The sequence below is a fragment of the Haemaphysalis longicornis genome, unplaced genomic scaffold, assembly GCF_048455015.1.
Source record: "Haemaphysalis longicornis isolate Haplotype H1 unplaced genomic scaffold, Haemaphysalis longicornis Haplotype H1 scaffold_9, whole genome shotgun sequence".
In the NCBI taxonomy this organism is placed as follows: Eukaryota; Metazoa; Arthropoda; class Arachnida; order Ixodida; family Ixodidae; genus Haemaphysalis; species Haemaphysalis longicornis.
In genome coordinates, this window is record NW_027526460.1 from 132,337,024 (window position 1) to 132,363,027 (window position 26,004).

The 26,004-nt window shown below is 49.2% G+C and overlaps 1 protein-coding gene across 1 annotated transcript; it reads left to right on the forward strand.

Annotated features, from left to right (window-relative positions):
• Nucleotides 1-3,929: 3,929 nt before the first annotated feature.
• On the forward strand, nucleotides 3,930-22,462 carry LOC144153443 (chitinase-3-like protein 1). The gene is made up of 4 exons (XM_077685089.1): nucleotides 3,930-4,194; nucleotides 10,620-10,805; nucleotides 14,395-14,496; nucleotides 22,252-22,462. Exons 1-4 carry the CDS (start codon nucleotides 3,956-3,958, stop codon nucleotides 22,460-22,462), a joined length of 738 nt encoding a protein of 245 aa, XP_077541215.1. The 5' UTR covers nucleotides 3,930-3,955.
• Nucleotides 22,463-26,004: the final 3,542 nt, after the last annotated feature.

Genomic DNA, 26,004 nt, shown 5'->3' on the forward strand with positions numbered 1-26,004 from the left:
CGGTATCTGCGCTTATGTCGCGCGGTAGTGTAGCCCCAAGCTACCACATCAGGACGGCTAGGTTCTCCTGTCTCACCCTTGGAAAGACGCTCCTCTCCGCTTTCTTTCTCCCGCCAAACGGTTGTTGAATTCACACGTGTGGCTATACAAAGAATGTCGGCGCTCTAGCCCGGCCGTGGCCGACGCTGCTGCTGCGTTCGGGACGCCGCCCCCGCGAATTTCAGGTAACGGCTGGCAGAATATCTGGTTTTACTCTTTATAGAACCACGTGTGTAAATTGAAGTGACGTCGCATCGGCAATTGTTGTGGGTGTCGTTTAAAGCTTTGCTTTCCAACCACCTTCACAGCGTGGATTGGAGTTAGTTTTTTGCCTTGCCTCTTTTTTGGTTAGCTTGGCTGTCTTGGATTCTCCATTGTTCTTTCCGTATATATTGCCGCTATGCCTTATCACCTCAGCCGGATGTTACCCCGCACGGCGCCGTAGTGCGTTGCTGGGAATATTGTGAACATGGCACGAGCCGTGTTCATGATTGTTTGCATTTATTATGCTTGTAAACGACTGCAGCGACGACAAACTACGTGAGAAAAGGCAGGCGATATCACGCATTCATAGCCATATCCGTTCAAAACGCGCACGCCCGTTGACATCCGGGTCCGTCGCTTCGGCGGAGTAATACCGTACATGAGCTGTTGCCGTCCCTAACTTGCTCCCGAGTACAGTTAGTGCTGCACAGCTGAGGTGTGAAGCGTTTAAACTTGGGAGAGTATCAACAGGCATCTAGACAACGAAACAGGACGAAGCGCAACGAACAACTGGTTTGTTTAGACACACTGAACATATGTATGTACACTGCTAGTTTAAAACAAAAACAAGAAAGAACACAAACGGAACCATTTCTTGAATACCTGTGATTAACACGACGCGCAGTGTACATGGGGCACGTGCTTAGTTCCTACATGTGGCAAGATGTCTAACTCTCTTTTTGATAATGTTATCGATGGTGCGCTTACGTATATATACTCGGTGACAACTTAGAACGGCACCAGAAGTTGCCGCTGTGCCTTATCACCGTAGCCGGATGTTTCTCCGCGCGGCGCAAGTAGGGCGTTACTGGGAATATTTTGAACATGGTGTGGGCCGTTCCCGTGATTTTTTGGACTTAATATGCTTATAAACGACTCCAGTGACGACAAACAAACTGCGTGAGACAAGGCAGACGATATCACGCATTCATTGCAAACCCCTTTCAAAACGCGCGCGCACTGACATCACGGGTCGACGCTTTGGCGGAGTGATACACTACATGAAGTGGTGCCGTTCTTAAGTTGTAACCGAGTATTGGCGGTGAGATGTTTGAGTGGCGCCCCCTGGCTCTGACGTCGGCTTAGGGACTCGCGCCGCTGTCGTCTGCTACACTCCGCTTGTGAGGGGCAGCAGTGCCTGGGCTAGAAATCACCCGCTTCGTTGCTGTAGTGCGTTAAAAAGCGTATTTCTAGCGACTAAGTGTTTTTGCCAGCTTCTGACGCATCTGAATAATTTGAAGCTGTATCCCCCACAAGTTTGCAACACACGAAGAGATAGAGAACATCTTTCTTCAGAGTATCGGTCAGAAGATCGGGTGTAACTCGTCCTTTTTTGCTTATTCGCGAGGATCAGCGATCAGAGCTTCTCGATAAGTATTCAAAATGCGTAGGCTTCCCTGCAGTATTTTTGAGATGTCCTGTGAAGACTCCACAGTTTAATGCTACGTACCCAGCCGCGGCCTCTACACGCGCATCGCACAGCAGGAAATAAAGCGGCTTTCTTCTGTTTCTTTCGTTGTTGTCTCGTATCAGATTAATGTTTCTTGCTTTTTTTCTGCCCAACGCATTAATTTTTCTGCGCCGTCACCAACTTCTTATTAGGAGGTTTCGGGATGTTTGGGAGGCTCACAAAGGTCGTGTGGATACTTCCTTCATGTTGTATGTCATACATCCCCTTCTTCACAAATTGGCTTTCATTACGGCTGCGTGCAAGAAGGTGCATATCCGCAACGTGCTTTGTTTATTCACATGCAAATACAATGAGAAGGTCTGTGCTACGCCCCCGCGATCGCGCCCTAAACGACGTAGTCCACAGTACTCGAAGGCGGCTTTTGTGCTCCGAATTTCTATCGTAATTATATCGTTATCATAACGAACTGACTCAACTCGAACAATGATGACATGATTACAGCGTTGAAGGCATGATATACTCGCTACCTAACGTAATAAATAGTATACCTGCATATATTACAAGAATCGAAACCGAAGAAGAATTATTCCAAGTAGCTCTTTATTGCTTTTCAACCCTTCCAGGCGCGAAGAACAAATCCCATTCTACTCGGGATGGCGTTCTATGATTTGAAGAAAATTACTTTTACTCTCTTGTCCTGGACTGAGGACCCGTCCCACTAACCAGATCGATTTAATTGTTAAATAAAGTTTTCCCCTCCTCCCTTTACTCCTCCTCTTCCTCTTGAGTGCAGTTTTCCTATAACGCATATCCGAATATCGGGAAGATATGGCTGTGCAAAATGTTCCGAAATATCGCTCCAGGTCCTAACAAACATATATGTTACTATAAATTTAACGAAGACGTGACTCGTTTTGCTCAATAAACCTCCATACTGGTTAGATGCCTGGTATAGAATCAGCACGCGCGTATATACACACTGGGTTATTTGGAACTCAACCTACAGTTTTTGCAGTCTATAGTGCATGTCGGCAAATTTTCATGCCTTGACAACGTAAAGTGATGAGACAAAACACGTTCGAGCGTTCGGCAAGGTTGCAAAAACTGTTTTACCTTACATATGATTACCGGGAACCGTAATGCCTTCTGCCAAAGCCAACAGCCCTGAAGGCCTAGAATTTGTTTTGGTCTTCCATTTTTGCTGTTGTCGGTTTTAGCAGCTGACTGTTCCTTTTGTTCGAATGCTTACTTGAGAAGCTGACGCCTAGCTCTGACTCTTCGCGCTCCGCTCAGGACCGGCTTCGCAAGGAATGGGGTGGCGCCGGCAATGTTTCTCCCGTAGCGGTATCCAAAACTATACTTTAACCGACACCATGAGTTAGTGTATGCGATTTTAAGCCTCTTGTTATGATAAAAAGTTACCCACACGCCAATTCTGGTGCGGACAAGCATCAGGCGTTGACCGAGCGCAAAGAAACAGCAGGGAGAGCGAGCCTGAGTGAAGCAGACGACAAATGCGATAATCCCTAAGCTGACGTCACGGAGGCGGGCTTCGCAGCGCCGCCTGTGTTCGCGCTCACCGCCTTCTTTTCCGGACACCACTCTGTAAGCTCCCCATATCTCGCGCTGTCTTTTATCTCTTGACCTCAGGAGCACGGTCGTTTTCTTGCATTCCGGTGTTCGATGAGATCTGTAACAATGCGTTGGTAGATTGCTAGCCGCGTTTAACTACGTTCACAAGTTCTTATGCTCCCTGAGTATTTCATTAAAGCAGCGGCCGGTCTGTACGATGTATGATTTGCAACAGGGGAGGGGAATTTCGAACACCACGCCTTCTTCACCCTTGACAAACTTTTGCACGTGTTTTACTCCACGGGTTGGTTCGCCAGTGTGGTCTTGCCGAAACTTATTGACTCTCTCGCAGAGGCTTTTTAATTTGTTGGGCGCTGAGAAGATAATCCGTACGTCGTCGGCGGCAGCCACCTTTTTCTAGTTAATGGGAAATCGCCTAACGTCTAGCCGGTCGTTTTTTTTCTTTTCTTGTTCTTTGGCGTTTTCTCCGGCTTTCCCCCCGTCTTCAACACTTTTTCTGCGACCGATGCTATCACTTGGTCCGCGAAACCAACGTGTTCTAGTCGTTTCGCCTGCCCGTGGACGCTCTCGTGCACGTTATTCCTGCTCGACCTCATGATGGCCTGTGCTAGACAAATCTGATTCTAAATCTGCTTTTAACCGCCAAATATGGCGGCTAAAAGAGCGCACCGCAGGCAGCCCCAGCCGAGCGTCCTCGCGAATGGAGTACGTGCTTCTCGCAGGCCGATCATGACGCTCGGGGCCATCGTGCCGAGCGATTTCGCCAAGCTCGCCAACTTCGACGTCGCAGACCTGGAAGCGCAAGTAGACTGGCTGGTGGCCAAGACGCACGGCTTCTTCCCGGCGCCCAAGTACAACTACACCAGCTGCCCCAGCCCCTACGAGCAGTGAGTGCTGCATGCTGACAGGGCGGGAAAAAATAATGGGGGATCCCTGAATCGACGCAAAACGAAGCCTCCAGTGACGTTCACATCGTCATTAAAGCCAGTGTTGTGAACCACGCAATAGAGTTTAAGAGGCACCGTTCGAGATGATTGCACAGTCGTAGGGGCGCTTTGCATTACCTGGTTGACACGAAAGTGCGTGAGGCATTTTTGTTCCGATTCTCGCTCGTGGACGTTGCCCTCACGGCGTTTGCTGTCTTTCATTGCCGCCGCCACTTGTTGCCTTAACTCACCCATTCCAGCCAGCATGCCGAGCGAGGGTGTTGCACCTCGATGGTGTTGCGAGGGTGTTGCATTTCGGTATCAAAACACACCCGAAAGTTTATGGGACGCGCATCCACCTTTCTTTCCGGCCATTTTTCTACCCGTGCTTTTTACGCACTTCATCGATAAATTTAAATGTAAAAACGAGACTAAGATAGATCACAAAAAGAAGGTACTGTTGGGGCGCAGACTATATTTTTATTTTTATCTTTTATCTGCAGGATATAACACACCACGATAAATATTCCTGGCAACACCACTGACACCCAGCATACATTCACGGCCTACGCCATAATTGACAGTACAGTAGACTCTCGATAAACGGAACTTCAAGGAACCGGAAAAATTAGTTCCGTTTAGCAGGAGTTCCGTTTACTGAGAGAGATGTTCTAAGGTGCAAATTTATGTGCGTACACACTTCTAAGGGCATTTCATGGAACTCTAACCACTAGAAAGTGACTGTAGCTGATAGTTTTCAGAAAGCAAGGAAACTACAAGAAGCGTAGGCACAGCATTCACAAAGTTGATTTGGCAACAATGAGTCGCTGTGCGCTACAAAATGCGTCAATTATTTTTGTTTGAGCCCTTGCAACTGCATCTTCACGGAGGCTAGAGGCCTCAACTTCGCGAGTGCTTACGAGCCATCGAATTTAGAAGACGGCAACGTGGTAATGAAGGACGAATAGCACAACGATGGCACGAACGAGGCGACAGGAGGTGAGAATCGAGACCGAACGACTGGAACAAGAACTGCGATGTTGCATTCGTTGCGCTAACACGGCTAACCACTCACGAGCCGAGGCTTACGAGGCCAACAAGGCTAAAAAAGCATGGAGGAAGAAAAAAAAAACAAGAACGAAACAGCCGGAACCGTAAAAAGCTGATTCTCATGCAAGTGTATTTCACAAGAAGTTCCATTTCTGGTTCCGTTTACACGGTGATGCGGAAATTTTAGTTCCGATTACCGAGAGTTTTTTTTACGTTATCTGAATACAAAACCAACCAAATTTCAGGCAACTGTTCCGTTTAAGCGGCAATTCCCTTTAAGCGATTTCCGTTTATCGAGATTCTACTGTACTAGTTTTAGTTTCACGTACGTATAAGCTTCACGTACGTAGAAATTTCACGCTTTACGAGCGCGCTTGCACAGAACGCAAATGGTGGCCGTGAGTCTCGCCATGGTCTCAGTGACCCGAATATTTACGTAGCGGTCTTTATGCTTCCTTACGTAGAGTTAACCAACATGGCGACGCCCTGTTCCGCCTCGCAGCGTAATAGCTTCGCCGCTAATCCCTAGGTGCAATATCGTGTTCAAAGTTGTTGATTTCGTATTCAATTTGTCCATTCTAATCCTTACCCAAAGTTTCAACAAAACAAGCTTGTGTTTTCCAGAAAAAAGGGCGATTTTTCAGCTGAAGAAGTAGCGGTTGTCGTCGTCATAGTAACGCGCTCGCGAGATCCCGAGTGGCTAGAGTAGTGTCTTTGTATGTTAGTAGATGGCGCTAGGAGAAAGGCGCGGGTACGGGCGCAGAACGCGTGCATCCAGGCACCCTAAGCACGGGGAGCGCGTACCTGTAATCAAACTACATGCGCGTGGGCTGTGTATCCTTTTCACGTTTGCGTACGTGAACTCTGTGCGCACATGAAACTGACAGCGAAGGCGTTCCTTTTCTTGGTGACATCCTTTCCGGTCCTGGATGTCCTGGACGCTGCGCGAGCTTTTTTTTTTTTTAATTTTGCTGTGGCGTGTTCACGTGCTCCTTGGATGAACAGATGGCGGCATCATATCACGGAGGCCAGCGCGCCATCTGCTGGTTTTGTGAGAAACCCAGAATGGATGAGCACCAGGTGAGGACGAGCCATTCGGACAGGGGAACAAGAGCCAGCAACACTGCCTCGAAAGACCGTGAGAGAGGCTCATGAAGCTCCGCTTTAAAACCGCACAAGGAGGGATGCCCGTTTAGGGTCATTGTCAGTGAAAGAGGCACATGGCAGCACTCGCTAGGTCTCTTCCTTCAGCGGTCCCTGTCAGTCTTGACAGTAGACGACCCGTTCCTCGCCAGGAGCCCGCGTGAAGTTGACTCGTTCCTGAGCACCCTTGACAATGAAATCGTTGGAGCCGTCTCGGTGGACGTAAAGGATCTATATTACTCATTACCTCAGGGCCCCATCTGCGAAGCAGTGAGTGACACCATCGACAAATACGGTACGGTTCGTTTTCAGAATTCATGCGGCACCAACGTTTCCGCCTTCCTTGAACTGTTGCAGTTCTTTTTACGGTACACATTCGTTGAGTATGCATGTGACTTATACATCCAGAAAGAAGGCGTCTGCATCGGAACGTGCTTGGCTCCTGTTTTAAGTGATTTGTTGCTTGCCAGCGTGGATAGGCAGTTGCAGGGTGCCCTTTCTGAGCATGGCGTCGTCAAGACTTTTCGATTCGTTGACGACTTCTTGGTGGTGTACCAGGTGGACAACAACAAGCCGATCATCGAAGGAGCTGAGGAAATTTTCGCAACGTTCGAATTTGATGTTTTCGCACTGACCATGAAATTACCCTCCGATGGCCAGCTAAGGTTCCTAGACTTTGTGTTCTTTTTAAGCAAGGACCACACCTGCTGGGAATATGCTCCTAGGTCCCAAAAGAGCCTTTTACCCTACAGTTCAGCGCACAGCAAGCTCGTCAAAAGGGGAGTTGCCATGGGTGTTCTTAGGAGTGCTCTCAGCAGGCCCTGTCCCCATCGAGTGCAACATAGTTTTTATGCCCAGGTCCACCGCCTGAAGTCTGCTGCCTACCCGAGCTACCTCATGTGCACTTTGGCGTCAAGGTTGATGCGTGAACTTTCCTCTAGAACTCCGGGAAAGTTCCCTCAGAAAGGGAGACAAAAAACAGCGGTCATTCCCTACGTTCATGGTGTTAGCCATGCCCTAACGAAGATTGTCAGTAAGGCGGGTGTACGGCTCGTATTCTCCGCACCTAACTGAGCCGTTTGTGCAAGCGTGTCAACGCTGAAGCTCCGAAGGTGAGCGCATGCCTAAAAAAGCATGGGACTCGCTATGTCGACTGTGTTGAAAAAGTCGTGTACGAAATCCCATTGTCGCCGTGTGGCCGTACGTACATCGGGCCGACAGGCCACTGCCTAAATGATCGCCTGCGGGAGCATGCGTACAATGTAGGGTCGTCCACAAGTAGCACCTCGGCAACACATTGCACTTCCTACGGCTGCACTCCACTCGCACAGTTTCGTGGACAGAGGGAGCGGGAAATATTTGAAGCCTTCGAAATCAAAAAGAAAGGAAGCCCGTGTGTGAGCGAGCCGCCTGTTGCACTTCTGGAGAAGGAAATAGTTTACTTGTCTTGAGCATCTTGCGCCGAAAATCCACGTGGGTGATTACGTTTGTGTCACGAGCTATCATATTTCATTGCGATATCTGTTCTCGCTCTTTTTTCATTTTTTCGTTGTGCTATTTTGTCCTATATATATGTTTCTGTTGCAATAAAGCGCTCAGTTGTTCGTCAGCGCCTGTGGTTTGTTCTCTTTACTTCGTCCGGTCTTTTGCGGCGCTGTTTATCCTTCTAGTCACACCTTCCTCCAATGGATTTCCCCAACCGCATACCCCTTCCCCCCACCAACTACCCATACTGCCCCGGCTCCCCAAATACAACAACTCATTTGGTTTGGACGTGCCCTGCCAACCCCCCACCCCTGCAACCACACACCCTTGAGCTGTGGGAAAGCTTACTGCGCAGTGGCCAACTCGCGGATCAGGAGTTTCCTGTGACGTGCGCCCGGGTTGCCGCAGCACAGTGTAGACTACCGGGCTAGGATGTCCCCCACCGCTTACGATAGCACTCAATGCAATAATAAAAAACGTTTTGCACTCCACTCCGCTAAATCATGTGTTTTCCTGGTCTTCAATGACATCACAGGAACCGAGTGCCCTGCAGCCGATTGCGGAGCCACGTTTACTGTTAGTCAAGCTAGACTGCGCCACCATACCGTGGCAAGCCGTTTTCTGCCTTTGGTTTGTTTTTGGCCGTATTTAAACCTGGCTTGCTTTTTGTTCAGGGAGAAATACTCGTTTCGTGAAACATAGTGCTCGCTCGACAAATATAGTCACATAAGACACCGTTGCTTGCGTCAATCGGCCAGTGTCGTCTGAGACAACCCCAAAACCCCGTAGTCCTGTGCAGCTAAACAAAGCATAGTGCGCGCATTACCAGTACGCATCGGTACTTCTATGCTTACGTGTGCGCTTTCGTAACTTCTAAGTTTTGTCCCACGATTCTTACTGCTTTGAAAAGAATGTGCCCTAAATTTAAGCGCAAATAGCTCGTTCGGAAAGCTTGTAAGCCCTGCCAATAGCAGAACTGGCTGGTATGACATCATGGGTTCTGTTGCGGGAATCGAGCTAGTGGGTCGCATGGACATTCCATTTTTTCGTAATTATATAGCTTATTTGAGCCAAGTTTACCTTAAAAGTGGTGTCAGTATGATTCTAACAAGGCAATCGCTTGAATGAACCAAACTTGTGTTTTCTCTTCATGGCTCCTTTAAATAGGCCACGCAGACAAAACTCAATTGAATTTGGTTCATTCGAAAGGTTGCCTCGTTAGAATCATACTGACACCACTTTTAAGGTAAACTTGGCTCAAATAAGCTATATAATGAGGAAAACAGGGAATGGCCATGCGAACCAGTAGCTCATATCCCGCAACAAGACCAATGATCTCACGCGTGCCAGCTCTGCGATTCACTGGGGCCGGTAAAAGCAAACGCAAATGAGGCAGGGCTTATAAGCCTGCCGAACGTGTTATTTGCACCTAAATGTAACGCATATTCATTTTAGGACAGTAATAATGGTGCGCTAAACAATGAAAGCTAAGAAAATACAAGTAAACGTAGAAGTACCTACGCGCGCTGCTGTTGGCACTGGGCGCACTATGCTTGTTTTAGCTGCACAGCAGTGTACCACTTGGAGTTATCTCATACGACACTGGCCGATTGGCGTAAGCAACGTTGCCTTACGTGACCCTGTTTGTCAAGCATATCCAATCTTTCACGAAACGATTGCTTTCTACCGTAACAAAAACAAGCCAGGTTTAAATACGGTCCAAAACAATGCAACGGCGGACAACGGTCTGCGTCTGAGTACGCTAGCGCCGTCTGGGAGGTTTGGATATATACGCGCCGTTATGATGACTACATTGCAGACGTCAAGAAAACACGCGATTTGGGGGGGGGGGGGGGAATCAAATTTTTTACCGAAATTGATTAATTTCTCAGTGAATAGGGCATCATTTGTTGCCGGAAAAGAGCTGGGGGCACTATAAATCGCGAAATCTTTCGAATAAAACAATAAACTACATGGCCCGGTGCCGTGCAGACAAAATGCAAGTTTGGTTTATTAGAAAGACTGCTTTTTCCCGGTAACGATGATACCAATGGTATAGCATGAAAAATAATGGAGACATTAAGAAAGACATGTGAAACAGTGGCGACTCCACAGCCACTTTCGATCCGGCAACCTCTGTATACAACGTCACATAATCTTGTTTGTGCGATTGGCAGTCACCGAAATATCCCATCGCTTAGACACATGAGTGGACGATTGCAGTGGGACGCCTAGTTTTGTTTGATGGTATCACTTCAGTGCTAACGTGCAGTTATAATTGTTACCTGTATAGTGCGGGCCCGTATGACGTCTGTCTTACCAATAACACGTCAATGTAGCGCGAAATTTGAACGTTTTTCAACACTTCTTGCGTTTTCTTGGTTGAAGACGTCTCTCGTGGAGCGCTTCAAATTCGCGAGAGTGATGGACGAAATGTTCACGCATTCGTAAATATAACCTCCCATTTACCTTCAATTATTTCTGTGCCTCTTTATCCTTTTGTTTTCTCCACCTGCATGAGGATTGTGAGAGGTGCATTCTCCCAATTTGTTTCCTTTCCCGTCCTGTCATTTCCTTTCCTCTGTGAGGTGGTGAGGCATGGTCTGTGACGTCATGGTCGGTCGGCCAATCGGGGAGCACGTTGGACATGATGTAAATTTAAGCCAATCATGCAAGAACTATATTGTATCCTCTTTGTCGTGTTGCAGGCCCGACGGTCCGCGGAAGAACCTCAGCGTCATGGGGGTGCTCGATTACCACTTGGCCATGCTGGGTCAGCGTATGAACCTGTCCCGCTTCTGCTTCACCGTCTCCTTCCGCGCAACCGGCTACAAGGTCACCGGCGGCAGCATGGACTATCGCATGGCGGTGCGCGGCCCTGGAAACCTGAACAGGTACGTCGTACGTGGAACACCGCCTACAGCGCAGCTGAACAAGGACGCTCGCTGTAAGCGGGATTCACACGACGGACGAGGAGACACGCGGAGGTGGACGGATATATGTGACGTCAGCACAGCGTCACCGAATGGTCAGGCTTGGCGGGGCATTCATACGTGCGCAGCGACTAGCAGACGGCACCGCAATTGCCGAAAACATGCGGCTGCATTCCCAGAGACTTCGCGGTCGATCCCCGCCGAGGTGCGGAGCCTAAAACCGCTCACCTGATCGGGCTCCGCGGGCAAGAAAGGCGGAATTTCTCCGTCGTGTGAATCTCGCTTCAGGAACGGGCCGAACGCGCTTTTTACGGTCTTAAGGTGCCGTGTACGGTGCGATCAATCTCACGCGGTCAACAGCCAACGCCTCCACTCCTTTTCTCGACCTTCATACACCGAATGATGTTCACGGCATATAGTTTTATAACGTTGCGACGAACTCGACGTTGTCAAATGACTTCGTGATCTTTGTTCTCTTTACCCCGTTATAAATAACACTGAACACAAGAAAAAAATATAGAAAAAAGATCGAAAGGGATGGCTACCAGCCCGTCGTCTTTGTGTGAGCGAGCTATGTGGTACAACACTGCCTGCGTAGAGGACACGTGAAGGTGTCTTGGTACTAATGTGCTTAAACCACCTTGCACCTTATGTCCTTCTCACTACCATTCTTACCGTCATGTCGCACTTCCCGTTTCTCGTAACCATCCGCATCATCATTACCGGTGCTGGAGTCGCGGAACACCGCAACAAATAAACGTACTGTGGCGACTTCTCTCAAGCGTCATTCCAGTGTGACGACTGTCTCGGACGCGTCGAGTGTTTTTCACGCGCCCCTCTCTAAGCCCGCTACCGCCGGAAAATTGACTAATTTTAGGGGTCCAAGAAAACATTTTTTTTTCCTGCTAAAAAATTGGTTAGGCACTAATTGCAGAAACACAAAATGCAGATTATTTAACGGCCTTTCCAATAACACCAGTTTTTTTAAGGGTTTTTATATATCATAGTTGTAAAAAAATATCAAAATCAAATTTTTTTGTCAGGTTGTCGAAAAAAATGATAGAAAAGTTCCACCGGTAGTAGAAAAAAATTTTAATATACATTTTGTAGGGAAACATTTCAAAAACACGCCCTAGAAAAAATGTCGACTTGCGCAGAACAGTTTGTCAGATATAAAAAAAAATGTTAGCATGCACGGTGCTCGTGTCATGCGGTGAAGCCCAACCTCCAATTCAAAATGTGCAATTTCGGGTGGTTTCCTGGAATAAACCTGGCGGTTTGTCATTATCAGAGGCACCAATTTGCCCCCACATAACGTAAAAACATCATGTCAATGGCTGACTTTCCATTTACAGCGAGCACAATATTTGGGACAAGCACGCGATGTGGAAAAAAACATGCATGAAGTTGAAAACGGAACGCCGTGGCTGATGCTTGTTGTCGTTCACGGTCAGTTATCTCTCAAAACATAAAGCTGAGCTTTTTTATCATCTTTTTACTCGCAATTGTAGCCTTGCTCGCAAAAATGAGGTACGATGAGCTAGAATCGTGCCCTGCGATCTTTGGCCGAGTAGCAGTTGCGCGATGGAAAAGATCAGCACAACGAGCCTCCTCTATTGCAGCGCCACCTAACCTAATTTTTCAAATGAAACAGTACAAAAACTTATCGGAGACTCGGTCCGAATGGACAATTCAACTACAGTGAACTAGAATGTCTTGTTCACTATAGTTCAACTAAGCAGCACCCGGATATACCCTCGCATGGAAACGAAACTGGAAGTCGAACAGCTGGCAGTGTAAGGCCGGTTTGAAGCGCTGTCCTCGGCGGAACAGATATCTGGCGACTGGGTGTGATCTTTTGACTTGCATCTGAAGTTCTTATCGCAGAAATCGGGTTAGGGTGGGGGAAATCAGGAGCGCCGTGCTTTGTTCGAGGATCAGTCGCGGACGCTCCAGGCGCCATGGCAGGTAGCCTTGAAGTGGGGTAACTGCGTAGTAGCGCTAAATATGAATTTCGCGATGCAGAAACGAAACCGAAACTGTTGTAAACTGTTTGCGCCATCGTGCGCAAAGGCAATAAAACTGCCTAAAATCATAAAGTAGCTTTGCAACCAGGCACTGCTTGACATTTTGAGCCGATTTCTGGGATTATTACTCTCAGAGCGCGTACCTGACGATTGAAAATTGTTTGCTAGTTCCCCATTCACGCCCTGATAGCAAAAAACAAGCGCTGGTGCAGAGTAATTACGAGTTCCACGCATTCTTCGTTGGTAGCCGTGACGCGCGATGACCACGCCCCTTTTCCACACCCAGGTGATTCAAAAGCGGGTCAAAAATCCCGTTTCCGTAGCAAAAATGAAAACAAAACTGATTTTGAAAGGCCATTTTCTGATCTAATTCCGAACAGCTTTACTTGTTCGAGAACGCCTGGAACGCTATGAAAAGGCGCTCCCAAAAGTATCGATCAAATTGATCGATTTTGATAGGCGCGGTAGCGGAAGAGTTAAAGTTATGCGAGTACAATCAGGAGTATCACTCTTGGAAGCCACTCTAGAAGGCAGTTCTTCGACCTATGCACTTTTACCACAAGCTGTGAGGCACCCTCAAAAACCTTGTCGGCCTCGCATCCACATCACCGTGGATGCGAGGCCGTGTGTGAGGCCATGTGTGAGGCCATGCGAGGCCATGTGTGAAGGCCGTATACTGTGGGTGCCCAACAATATGACCAAATGGTGAGAAACACCCTCCTCGTTGTCCTCGGCCAAAAAGCACGTACGTGCCGTGGGGATGAACCGGAAAATCCTTGCGGATGGCCCTCTTTACCGCGTCCCACAAGAGGGCCGCCCAACCACCAGAACTCGCAAAGTAAGGGCAATTCGTCGCGAATACCGTCCTTCCGGAATGTTCACGCCATGGGCCACCAAAAGAAACGCCCCTCCTACACACAGGGGCGTTCCTAGGCAGAGACTGTACTGATATACATGGTTGCGGGCTTTCGGAGCAAATCATTCGGCTTTACAAAAGCAAAGTGTACACCAGCCAGAGCCCAGAACAAGATATCTGCAGTACCAACGTACTTACGTCCGCTTAGAAAAAAAAAAGCGCAAAGATGCAAGAATGGCTTAACTCTGTGCTTTACCACGCCGATTTTTTCTTTAAACATGCCCAGAAAGCCTAACCACCATTAATGCAATTTTCCGACAACACCAAGAACACACTGAATTAGGCGAATATTTGTTACGACTAATTGCCATCTTTGCAGTTTACTCGTCTGGTGTGAGTATCCTGTCTGGGGCCGGCCTCGGCGAAGACTTCCAGTCACCTCAACAAGTATCCAATACGTTCCTTCCCTAGTAATCCCCTTCCTTCATCCCCTCTCCCCACCGTACGGCGCACGTCCCCCTTGCTACAATAAAATCTTCACTCACTAACTCCCTATAACAGCGTGGGATCGTTTGCGCCCAAGAATGTGCAGCTTAGGTTGACGCAGCTTCTTGGCTCGTCTTCAAGGCGGCCGGGTGCACTTTCGCATGTCTCTCCCCTTTGACAGGTACACGGGCGACGATGGAATTCTGGCATACAACCAGCTCTGCAAACGCGTCTACCAATCCCGTAATTCCACCTCAGACCTGTGCAGCTACGTGTACGTCAGGCAAGTATTTCGTGAGAAAATGTGTACTCGGATATCAGCGCTTCGAACTTATATTTCATACATTATGGATTCCCGAAGTTGAATTGCTGTATGCTTAATGGAGTAGTGACACGAAATTTCAAAGCTGATATAACTCTGTGAAATACTTCCTTTTTTATCAGGAAGTAACTCCCAGTAAGTTTCAACAGTAACCTTGAAAAAGCTTACTGTTGAATAAAGGATGTGTAAATCTACCGCAAAAAGTTGAAGGATAGCCTTTACAGACAGACAGACAGAACAACTTTATTTGGCCACAGCTGGGGCGATTAGGCCGGCGACGTCTTCTCCGTCGTCCGTCGGGCAGCAGGGCCCCTTTTGGGCAGGGGTCCGGTACCTTCGGCCAAGTGGGCCAGGTCTTCTTGAATTTGGGGGTTTGGGTCACGCAGGGTGGCCTCCCAGCGCGCCTCGCTGGTGATGGTAAGGAGAATGGGATGGCATCGGTGCCTGGATAGTGGGATGCTATCACAGGCCCATATGATATGGGATAACGATGCGTGAGGGACCGAACAATATGGACATGCGTCTACGTAGGTGTCCGGAAAGATCGCAGACATGATGGCAGGGGTGGGGAAGGAGGGGGTCTGGAGCTGCCGATAGATGACCGCCAAGAATCGGGATAGAGATGGGTGAGGAGGAGGAAACATGGCACGCTCCAAGCGGTAATGGGCGAGGATGTCCCCGTATGTGTGCAGCCTGTCCCGTAGAGTGAATACCTCACTATCATTGGCGGTGCCATCGAGCCCTCGGAAGACCAAAGCTCGAGCAGCTTCGTGGGCCTCTGAGTTTCCAGGTAGCTCGGTATGGGCGGGAGCCCAGACGAGAGTGAAAGAGCGGGATCGAATGTTCTGTGCCTTCAAAAGTACTGATAAAGTTGCTGGGGAAACTCTTGCGTAAAGGAAATTTAGGATGGCTGATTTGGAGTCACTGGTAATAGTTGTTTGAAGGTGGGGACTGTGGGTCATAGCCAACGCGATGGCGATCTCTTCTCCCGCCGAGGGGGATTGGGTAAGTAAGGAGGCGGAAACGAGCTGGACTTGTTTCGAGTCAACCACCGTGGCAACAGCAGCCGTTCTGGTAGGATAGGTTGCTGCATCTGTGTATAGCGTGGGGGAGCCTGGAGGGTACGCCTTTTCAAGGGCTTTCGCGCGAGCCCGTCTGCGATCCTCATTGTGTACGGGATGCATATTTCACGGAAGAGGTTTGATTCGGAGCGTCTGGCGGATGGAAGGGGGGATTTCTACCAATTGCTGATAGTTGGAGGTGGGTGGTGAAAGGCCTAAGGAATAAAGCAAGTGCCGACCGGTGTGACTCTTAGTGAGTCTTTCTAAGTGGACGGTGCGTTGCGCCTCAACTATCTCGTCAAGGGAGTTGTGGACACCCAGTGCAAGGAGGCGGTCGTTGGAGGTTTTTGGAGGGAGTCCGAGGGCTACCCTGAAACATTTACGTATCAAGCCGTCAATTTTTATTCGTTCGCTTAGCTTCATGGTTAGGAAGGGGGTCGAGTATGCTATTCGGAACAGGGCAAAGGCTTGTATGAGTCGAATGAGATTGCCCTCCTTGACATCCTTATGCTTCGAAGCGATTTGAGATATTAGTCTCGTAGTTTGATATACCCCGCGTTCAAGTTCTCGGATAGTGTCCAGGTTGTGTCCCTTGCTATGGAGGCGCAAACCAAGGACCCTGATGGTGTCCACGGTAGGTATACGATGTTGCCTGATTGGGTGGTAATTGGGATGTTGGGGGGGGGGGGGGTCATGTGCGTTGGGCCGAAAGAGGAAAAACTCTGACTTTTGTGGCGAGCAGGAGACGCCGCGGCTAAATGTGTATGTTTCGATCATTTGGGTAGCTGTTTGAAGGGTATCCTGAATGTGTCCGTCCGAACCCTTGGAGATCCAAAGAGTGATGTCATCTGCGTATAGGGAATGATGGAGGTCCGGTAGGGTCGATAGTAAAGGAGGAAGGTCTTTCATGGCGATATTGAAAAGAAAGGGTGATAGCACCGACCCCTGGGGAGTGCCAGTGCTTTCCAAACAGATTGGGGATGTTTTAGTGGGACCCAGATGCAGAGTGAGCGTTCTGTCCGATAGAAAAGAATGAATATAGTTGTAAGTCCGCTCTCCCAAATGTGAGTTCAGTATACCCTCGAGAATTGCCGAATGGGAGATGGTGTCGAATGCTCGTGTAAGGTCCAAGCCGAGGATAGCCTTGGTTGTTCGTACAGGAGCAAAAGCCGGCTCAATAATATGGTGGTGGAGTTGGAGCATAACATCCTGGGTGGACCAGTTAGGGCGACAGCCAAACATGGAGGGCGGAAAGAGATGTGTCCGTTCGGCAAAACTAGTTAATCTGGAAAGGATAACATGTTCGAAGAGTTTACCCAGTTTGCCGGGTTTAGGAATTAGGATCGTTTTGGCAGTACGCCACCGTTCCGGGATATAACCAGACTCCCAGCATTCGTTGAAGAGTCGTGTGACATCCTCCACTGATAAATCGTCTAGATTAGGCAGTTACTGTAGCTGAGAGGATAGCTGATGAGGGCAGTGTCTTCACTGCAGAGGTTTTTAGTATAACGTCAGCTATTGAAGACGTAATAGCAAATGGACTACAAAAAGTGGCAATTTTTACAGATTCCTTAAGCGCCATACGTGCTTTGACCTCCCTTGTCCCTTCAAAGAATGCGGCTGTAGGTATGCTAAAAAATCGACTGTGCCGCCTTACATCGGCAGGGGTTAGTGTCGTCTTTTGTTGGATACCAAGCCACATTGGCATTCCAGAAAATTAAACTGTCGATAGAGCAGCATACGATACTAAGCATTATGCAATAACGAAGTCCAAGGTTCCTTACCAGGACCTTCGGAACACCATACGAAAGTTCATTACAATGTACTGGCAAACTGAATGGGACAGACAGACTGAAAATAAGTTACACCTAGTGAGACCATACCTATCTGAATGGAAAAGTTGCAGACACAGAAATCGTTTTTATGAGGTTATTTTATGCCGACTGCGAATAGGTCACACTGTGCTCACACACGGCTTCCTGATCCAGAAAGAACAGAAACCCGTGCGTGACCACTGTGGAGATCATCTTACTGTACTTTATGTTTTAATAAGCTGCCCACACCTTTAAGCAGCACGCATCAGACATTTCAAAGCATTATACACCTTTTGCATCCCTTTACACTTTGCGATTTTACTTAGTGATGAACCGTTGGTGGATTTTAGTAACGTTTTCAAATTTTTTGAGGACACCGGTCTTCTACACCGGTTTTAGCTATGTGCATCTTTGAGTCCTTTTAAAATGTTTTAATCTTCACAACACCTTGAATAACATTGTTTAACCGTTGCATAATTATTCTACTCTGCGTCTGGCGCATTATAACCGAAAGGTTGCTGTGCCAGAAAACCACAACTTTTCTTTCTTTCTTTCTTTCTTTCTTACGTAACATTTTATTTGTTATAAGATCTGGTCCGGGCGCCGATCTGGTGTTCAGCCGCTGTATGGCCGCATTTACCTCGGCCTCAGTTATGGGGGCATCCAATTCGTCGTTCGAGTTGCCTCTGTAGGAGGGGTGTTGTATGGGTGGACTGTTGGACATATTTCTTAGTGATGTAGTTCAGAAGGTCTTGCTCTGATCCTTCAAAGTTGTGAATTAGGTATTGTATGGATTGGGATTGAGCTGTTTTAGTGGTACTGGGATCAATTAGATGGCGGAGGATGTTCCAAGTTTTTTTCCAATTGAAATTGGCGTCAATAGACTCGCATGTGGCCACCCAGTTTTGAGCCACAAGTTTAAACGAGTAATTTTCTATTTCTCGATTGAGTCGAGCGATCCTTCTTCGGGGTTCTGGTTGTGTTTTTGTTGGGAGGGGCGTTTTTGCATGCTAGATTTAGCCTACCACATATGAGCCAGGCGTGCATCTGGCTGGGGGAGATCCGCATCGATTTCTAATTCACGTGTGGCCGATTTAACGCGATTGAGCAGACCGTTTTCCCACTCAGAAAGCTTGTCCTTGGTGAGACGAGGAGATTGTTCGGTATGTCTAAAGGCGTACCAATCAACGATGGTGTCAGATTTCACCTGCCGTGACATGTGCTTAAGGGGGACTGTGATATGCAGTATTTTGTGGTCACTGTCTAGATCCTGTTGCGTGTTTACCCGCTGGGCTTGGGGGTTGACATATCTGCTGAAGGTTAGGTCGGGGGTTGTGTCTACGCTAACGCTGTTGCCCAGCCTGGTTGGGTATGCGTGATCTGTGAGGAGGGTAAGTTGTTCCTGTTGTGCTGCTTCCCATAATGATCTGCCTTTGATAGTGCCCTTTCTGTAGCCCCACGCTGGATGGTGCGCATTAAAGTCACCTGTTATGACGATTGGGTTTTTCCGTGAAACAAGAGCAGCAGAAACAAGAGCAGAAAACGATGCCTATGAAAGCGAGGGCTGCTGTAAACGTTGAGTATAAAGAGACTGAGGGCGTCTTTTCTTGGGGGGATGATTTCCACAAAGACGTGGTCATCTCGCTTTCAAGAATGTGTTGTACAGCAGGCATATTGCGATGAACCAAAGTTGTTTCTGTAGCAATGGGATGTGAGTCAGGGAAGGATTTATATCCCGATAGTTTGGCCACGACACCTGTCTACAGTCTCCTGAAAGCACAATGCATCCGGGGGCGGACCTAGAATTCGATTATTCATGGTTTGTTGTAGGTTGCCGCGCTTACGTGGGTACCCACGACAATTCCACTGCCAAATGGTATAACTAGCAGTTGCCATGATCAGTTATTTGGGAGGACGGCCTGTCGTAAGGCTTGGAAGCTTTTTTGGTAGTAGGACGTGACTCTACTGTCAATAACTGCTCTTCGAATGCAGCTACCTGGGAGGTCAGTTTCGTGACAAGGTTGAAGAACGGTTCATATTTTGTAGGGAGCTTGGAGGTGATAGTTTCTGTGATGTTTTGAATAGAATGCTCTAAATCTTGCTTGGTGATGTAGGGTGTAGAAGAACCAATTTGGGGAGGGTTAGTAGGGATTGAGTGAAAAGAAGGCGGGTTATCACTGTCCATGACTGCTGAGTTATCGGATTAACTGGGTGGTGGGGGAGATGTTTTGAGCTGTTTGATCTCGGCTCTGAGTTTCTCATTTGCTTCGAGAACCTGATTAAGTAACTGCTTTAACTCAACTAATTCATTTGATGGGGAAGATGAGTTGAGGCCGCCGCTGCTGCCCAGTTTACCCACTTGGAAGGTCGGGACGATGCCTTTTCCCCTTGGGTGGTGTCCCCTGGTGTTGCTGCTGCAGAAGCTGCAGAGGCACGTCGTTCTTGGGAGGCAGGTGGGTGCTGTTCATGGGAAGCAGCTGGAGACTTCGTGGTGACGTGTGGTGGTGATTACAGTGCAGCGCTATCTTCTCGCCATTGTTTGCGGAGGCTGGTGGTCTTTCCACGGGGAGGGGTCGCCTTGAAGCGTTGCTTGAACGAACGATCTCCCAGAGGATGTGCGCCGCCGCACAGGGCGCATTTGGATTCACACGTGTGGGAGGAGGTTTCGACGAGATGGTCCCCACATCTCCTGCAGCGCGTGGGGTTGGGACGTGGGCAAACGTCGGCGCGGTGTCCCTTGTCACCACAGGCGAGGCATGCCTCCATCTTCTGACGATGGATGTAGCATCTGTATTCGGCAGCACGGTAATAAATGTATGGAGACACCTTGTAGCCGTCGAAGACGATTATGGCTGTGCTGGTTGTGCCCATGCGGCGCGCCTGGAGGGCTTTGGGGTTGGCTGGTGTGACGATACTGGCTGTGATCGCTTCCGGCGTATCGTAGGCGGGTATGCCATGTATGACTCCTTTAGAGGTACCTTCGGGGGTGGCGACATAAGGAGACAGCTGGAAGTCCTGCGAGTCGATGTGAATTGCCGTGATAGCATTGTATCGGCCTGCCCTGGTTATACTGGGCGTACTCAGCACGAGAATGTTCTTTTCGGAGTTGAGGCGGAAGATGTCTGCCGATGCTTCGGCCGCCGAGATATTAGCAGCGGTAAGAATGGCGTCTCGAAGGTCGGCGGAGCCCGTTCGGGCAACGTTCATGCCACCGTGGGGCCGAAAAATAATCTTGATGTGATGTGCTCTCGGGGAAGAGGAGGCAGGCGTAGGAGTGTGCATGAGAGAGAGCGACTAGCAGGCGTGTTGACCTGGTTGTTAGACGGGGCAGATTCACGAAAGGATTGCAGGGCCCGATTGCCACGGCGCCGGTAGCATTCCAACCAGCCTTTTTCGGGAGTAATGTCCGTAGGCGAGATGTCCTCACCTTGCACTGTGACGGCGTCCATAGCCGTCGGGAGGAACCGGGCCTTGGTTGTCCCGACAAGCCAACGGCGTCGCAGGGGGGAGTCGATGAAATCGAACAGGCGTTAGGCTTAGCCCAGGCGCCGCGTCGATGTATACATTGCAGCGTTTCCACGGTGCAACCGCTGGGGTGAGGCAGTTGAGGCTTGATAGATCGTCGGCGGGGTGTGCTAGGAGATTCACACACACCGAAATTCGAGGGTAAGAGCAAACTATGCCACCAAGAAAGGATTTGTTGCGGAGCCCATGCGAGGCACGTCTTACTCCGAATGGCCCCCTGGTGGCCGTCCATAGCCTTTACAATTTAAACTTTGACATGACTTAGAAATTGTACAAAGTTTATGGCTCCCTTCCGGGCACCTTTAGAGGGGCCATGAAGAAAAATACAAGCAAGCTTGGTTCATTAAAGGGCTGCTTTGTCGCAATAACATGGATGCCGATTTTATCGGTAAATCCAAACCAATAATGAGATGTTAAAGCCATAGAGTTTCATATGAAACTCTATGGTTAAAGCAAACAGATGAAGCAGAGGTGCGTTGCGCTGCTGAGCACGAGGTCGCGGGTTCGATTCCCGGCCGCGGCGGCCGCTTTTCTGATGGAGGCGAAAAGCAAAAACGCCCGTGTGTACGAGATTTCGGCGCACGATAAAGATCCCCAGGTGGTCAAAATTAATCCGGAGCCCTCCACTCCGGCGCGCCTCATCGCCTGCGTTGCGTCGGCGCGTTAAACCCTACAATAATAATAAGCAGAGGTGGCTCTTCTGTCACTTTCCGGCATTTCTCTATGACCTCACAGAATCCTGTTAGTGCGATTGGTGGCAGCCGACCTAAGCACGTGAGAAACAAGACTGGGCGATTGCAGGGGTTTATGCAGAATTTCGATTTTGGGGGGGTGTTGGTGAGATGATTCGGGGGGGGGGGGGGTGTATAAATCCCTAGGCAGGGCGCTTGTGGTTGTGGAATCTTTTTGGGGGGGTGTTGGGGGTGTTAGGGGGGGTGTATAAATCTCTGGGTGATTGTACTGGGGCTCTTCGATTTACAGTCTCGGACTCACCGTGGACTCCTCGAGAAGCAGTCCGGCATTCGATTTTCCCATGTATCCCAATGGCTTCGGGGAATCCTCGGACTACCCGCGGTCTATCCGCGGTGAGTCCGAGACTGTAAATCGAAGAGCCCCACTGTTTTCCGTGCTGGCCCATAATACGTCACTGCTGGCCATATTGCGTCACCGGGGCGCGAAATTTGGGTGTTTTTGATATTTCTGCGGTTAAAAAAGCGTCTTTCGTGGCTGGAGTGGAGCTGAACAAGTGACCAAAGGCCAGCTCTTTAAAATTGCACAAATCTTATAGCTCACTGCCAGTTTTATTGATCACTCAGGGAAGACCAGACGTGGGCAGCGTTCGAAAGCCCCTGGTCCATCGCGGCCAAGGTGGACAAAGTGCGGTCCTACCTCGGAAGCCAGGTCTCTCCGCCGGCTAACCAGTTCTGCGTGGGCGTCTGGGACCTCGACCTGGACGACTACAGGCCAAAGTGCTCGAAAAGCAAGAAGTGGCCGCTCCTGGAGGCACTTGTGGCCGCCTTGCCATGACTGCCTCATGGGCCCCACCTTAGGACAGGCAGGCCATCGGTTGAGAGGCCTTCGATACAAGACTGCGATCAACGCGACAATACATACTGATTTTTTGGTTCGATTAAGACGCCCCAGGTTTTATACCTCAATGTTTAATATAGCACACTCTCGAAATGTTCTCACTAAAATTTCTGGCCAATGCATGCTGTTCGAGGAAACATGCTCAGTGCGAGGACTTTAAAGGCGTCTACCGGTGTCTCCTTTTAGAAGGTGTTTGACGCTGTTTTCAGTGCGGAATTTGGTGTTCATAAAATACGTTCTTCCATCTTTCCAAACTACACCGAATGATGGGTGTTATTCCCCAAAAGCGAGGTTTAAATTCTGATGTCAAGGTGTATATTGCGGGTAAATGAAGTCTGCAAACATAGAATAAAATAATTCAGTGACAGGCGATGGGTTGCAGACAGTGAAACAGAAAAATTGTTATGTTTGTGATGTTAGTACTTTTAGCAAAAGGTTTAATCACCACAACACAGCAACTGCCAAGGAATTAGAGGAGTTTACTGCAGTGATAAACTACTTCTAATACGTTCGTTGTTTACTAATCCCGCTTCCGATGCCGGGGATTGAATTGTGTAGCTTTTATCACCAAGCTGCCTGTAAAGGATGCTCCACAACGAAACAGGTAGCCTTGCGGTGAAGCCAACAGTCGTGCTAAGCGAAGAAAGAATGCTTGACTGCTGTGCAGGTCAGGGCTAAATTAGGCGAAGTTCACATCAACTACGCACCATGACTAAAAACGTTTCGTCTTTCGATTAGCAAACAGGTGAAATCAGTTCCACACATTTCAGGGAAAAAAATTAGACGATTACGATAATCCCTTATGTGAAACCTGTGTGCAGCGCGAACTGCAGTCTTCTCTGTCACGGCGCATAGCTGCTGCGTCTCAAGAAGTGATCAGGGAACGCACGGCAGCGCGGGCTGCTCCGCCGTTATCTCGCAGCATGTCGCCGCCGCCGAGCATGTTGTTAATCGTGTTTGAACCCCTGCGCAACTGTCATATTGTCCACTCAACGAGGACAATATGATGAAGGGCCCATGTGCAGTCAAGGAATTCGGGACCGCACGGCCGAAGATGCCGGTGCCGTCACCTGGCAGCAGCTGTGGAAAAGACACGTATGTACATGCGCAGTTGATATGTCGGGAGCGAGGGTGCGTATTCAACTGTGCGATATGTTGCCCTTTCCTCGCACGCATGCTTGCCTTGTCGCCATGCTGCAAGAGCGCTGAACTGAAAACAACCGTTAGCGATGCGGCGCGAGATGATAATATTGCGTGCTCGGCGAACACGAGCGCCCGCTCCCCATCTGTGCCGGCGTCACATCAACTGCCTACATAACTTTGTACGCGTGGTGCCGTAACTTGAGCAACTAATGCTGGACACCTCGGTCACGCCCAAAACCATGTTCAGTGCTGCCAGCTCGGGTTCTACAAGCGATGAGGTGCCTGCGAAAAAAAAAAACAATGAATCGGTTCGCCAAAATCGTTGCGCAAGGGCAACTGGCCCGTAGAATGGTTGGAGCTGCCTGACTTCTTAGTTTCTGTGATTATTATAATTCTGCCATTTATTATCCCAGCCCACACAATGCTTGCAGTTAATATATATCATTGGAGACGAGTTCTGCTGGTATATTTATTGTTTGCTACAAGCACGGATCGGCGAAATGAATCACCATGATAGCGTCCAAGAAAGGTGTACGTGTTATTGGTGGACAGCTCATCGTTCAATTCTCGTGTCCATGCACTACGAACGCAAACCAATACGGTGCCATCAGAAGTTAGGGGGCATGCTTTTTTCCATTTCTGTCCACTGTTTTGCAAGAAAGCGTAATTAAGTCTACAGTATGGAGAAAAAGGCACCGTCCCCAGATCCCCATAACCGGGCCCTTCAGTGAAATTCCCATTGGCTGCATGTAGCTCGATAAACCTCATTAAAATTCCAAATGGCTGCGATGACCTCGCATTCTACCCACTCAAGGGAACGGCCAGTTACAGTGACCGTGGCCTCCGCGATTTGCTGCCGGCGGCGCGCCGCGGCGCGCCGTTGCTCCATCTAAACGGCGCGCCGCCGGTAGCCGATCGCGGAGGCCACGCAGTGACAGCAGCCGTCAGAAGCTCACTTGCACATGCACCAACTCATGAAGATTGGAAATGACTGTCAGCTGCCATGAGCTCACGGCCAATTCATAGTTCACAATTTGGGTGCGATGTCAACATACCAACACACAATGTTTGCTCAGGGCGATTGGCCAGTGACGATGAGGCAGCCATCACAGGCTCGTGGCCGGTGTCATTACACCCATCCACGTATATTGTCCCTCACCTGAGGAAAAAGTAATGCTCACGCTTCCAACATCGTAATACCCAAGCAACCACCGGAAGCCCGTCGGCCGGCCACCGTACGTCCATTCCTGCTCTAGCGGACGTCTGTATGACGCCCGTTTTAGTGCCGATGGACGTACTATGTACGCCCGTGGGACGTCCGGATTTAACACTTCCGTACGTCCAGTCAGACGTACGTCCGAAAATCGTATGTATTTTGGATGTTCAGTAAAAATTTCCAGAATCGCATAACGAGAAGTTCGTGCAATGAAGACTGCAGTGCACGAGGCCAACACACTACAGGGCAGACAGGCATACATGAACACAGTGAACTTGCTTCACATAATTCGTTAGCGGTTCTCCATTCTTATACAGTGGAACCCCACTGGTACGTACCCCGGATTTACGACGACCCGCTTCTTAACGACGGATCACCGCGGTCCCGGCAAACTCCCCACAGAAACAATGCATTAAAAACCCTTATGATATGACGTTTGGGTGCGCGCGGTCCGCTTCATACGACGGATTGTGGCGTGGATAAACAGGCGTATTATATTTACACCACTTTGCCGCCTCGTCCCGACCTTTATTCTTAACCACAGTTTGACGCTGCTTGATGCGCAAAGGACCGCATGCAGGCGAGACCACTTGCTGAACAGACGCAAGCAAGCAGGACTGGCACTCGTGAGCGAGAGTTAAAGGAGTACTGACACGAAATTTTCGTGTCACGTTTTTTTCGCTGCCATGCGTGCCTACCAGCCCACTAATCATAAAATGACACATTAGACGGTCGAGCGCAGCGTAAACATTCATTTACGGCGTCGTTTATTCGTGTTTCGTCTTCGACAAAACGAACGCCGAGCGGCCGCCATGACAGGAGATATCACGTGACGTCACCGTTCTTGCCGTACCGCTGCCGCTCTGGACACGCGCGCGAGCGAGCGCACGCGCGCGCCCAGACCGGCTAAGGTCTTCACCGTCCCCACGCACCCGGGCAGCATGACGTCAGTCCCGAAACCATGACGTGTACACACGCCAGAGCAGCGCGCGCCATCCACAGCCATCGCGTCGGCTTCGTCACGGGAGCCCCGACGTCGGCAGTTCGGGGCAAGTATCAGATGATGTCATGTCGGCCCGCTTTCTTGTGCGGGCGAAGACTAAAATTGATTTAAAATATG

What these genes read in the sequence shown, in the direction of transcription:
- LOC144153443 (XM_077685089.1), top strand. Translation starts at nt 3,956, where the DNA reads ATGGCGGCTAAAAGAGCGCACCGCAGGCAGCCCCAGCCGAGCGTCCTC. An exon ending in GGCCCTGGAAACCTGAACAG is followed by an intron (nt 10,806 to 14,394) that starts GTACGTCGTACG and finishes CCCCTTTGACAG; the next exon opens with GTACACGGGCGACGATGGAA. An exon ending in TGCAGCTACGTGTACGTCAG is followed by an intron (nt 14,497 to 22,251) that starts GCAAGTATTTCG and finishes TTGATCACTCAG; the next exon opens with GGAAGACCAGACGTGGGCAG.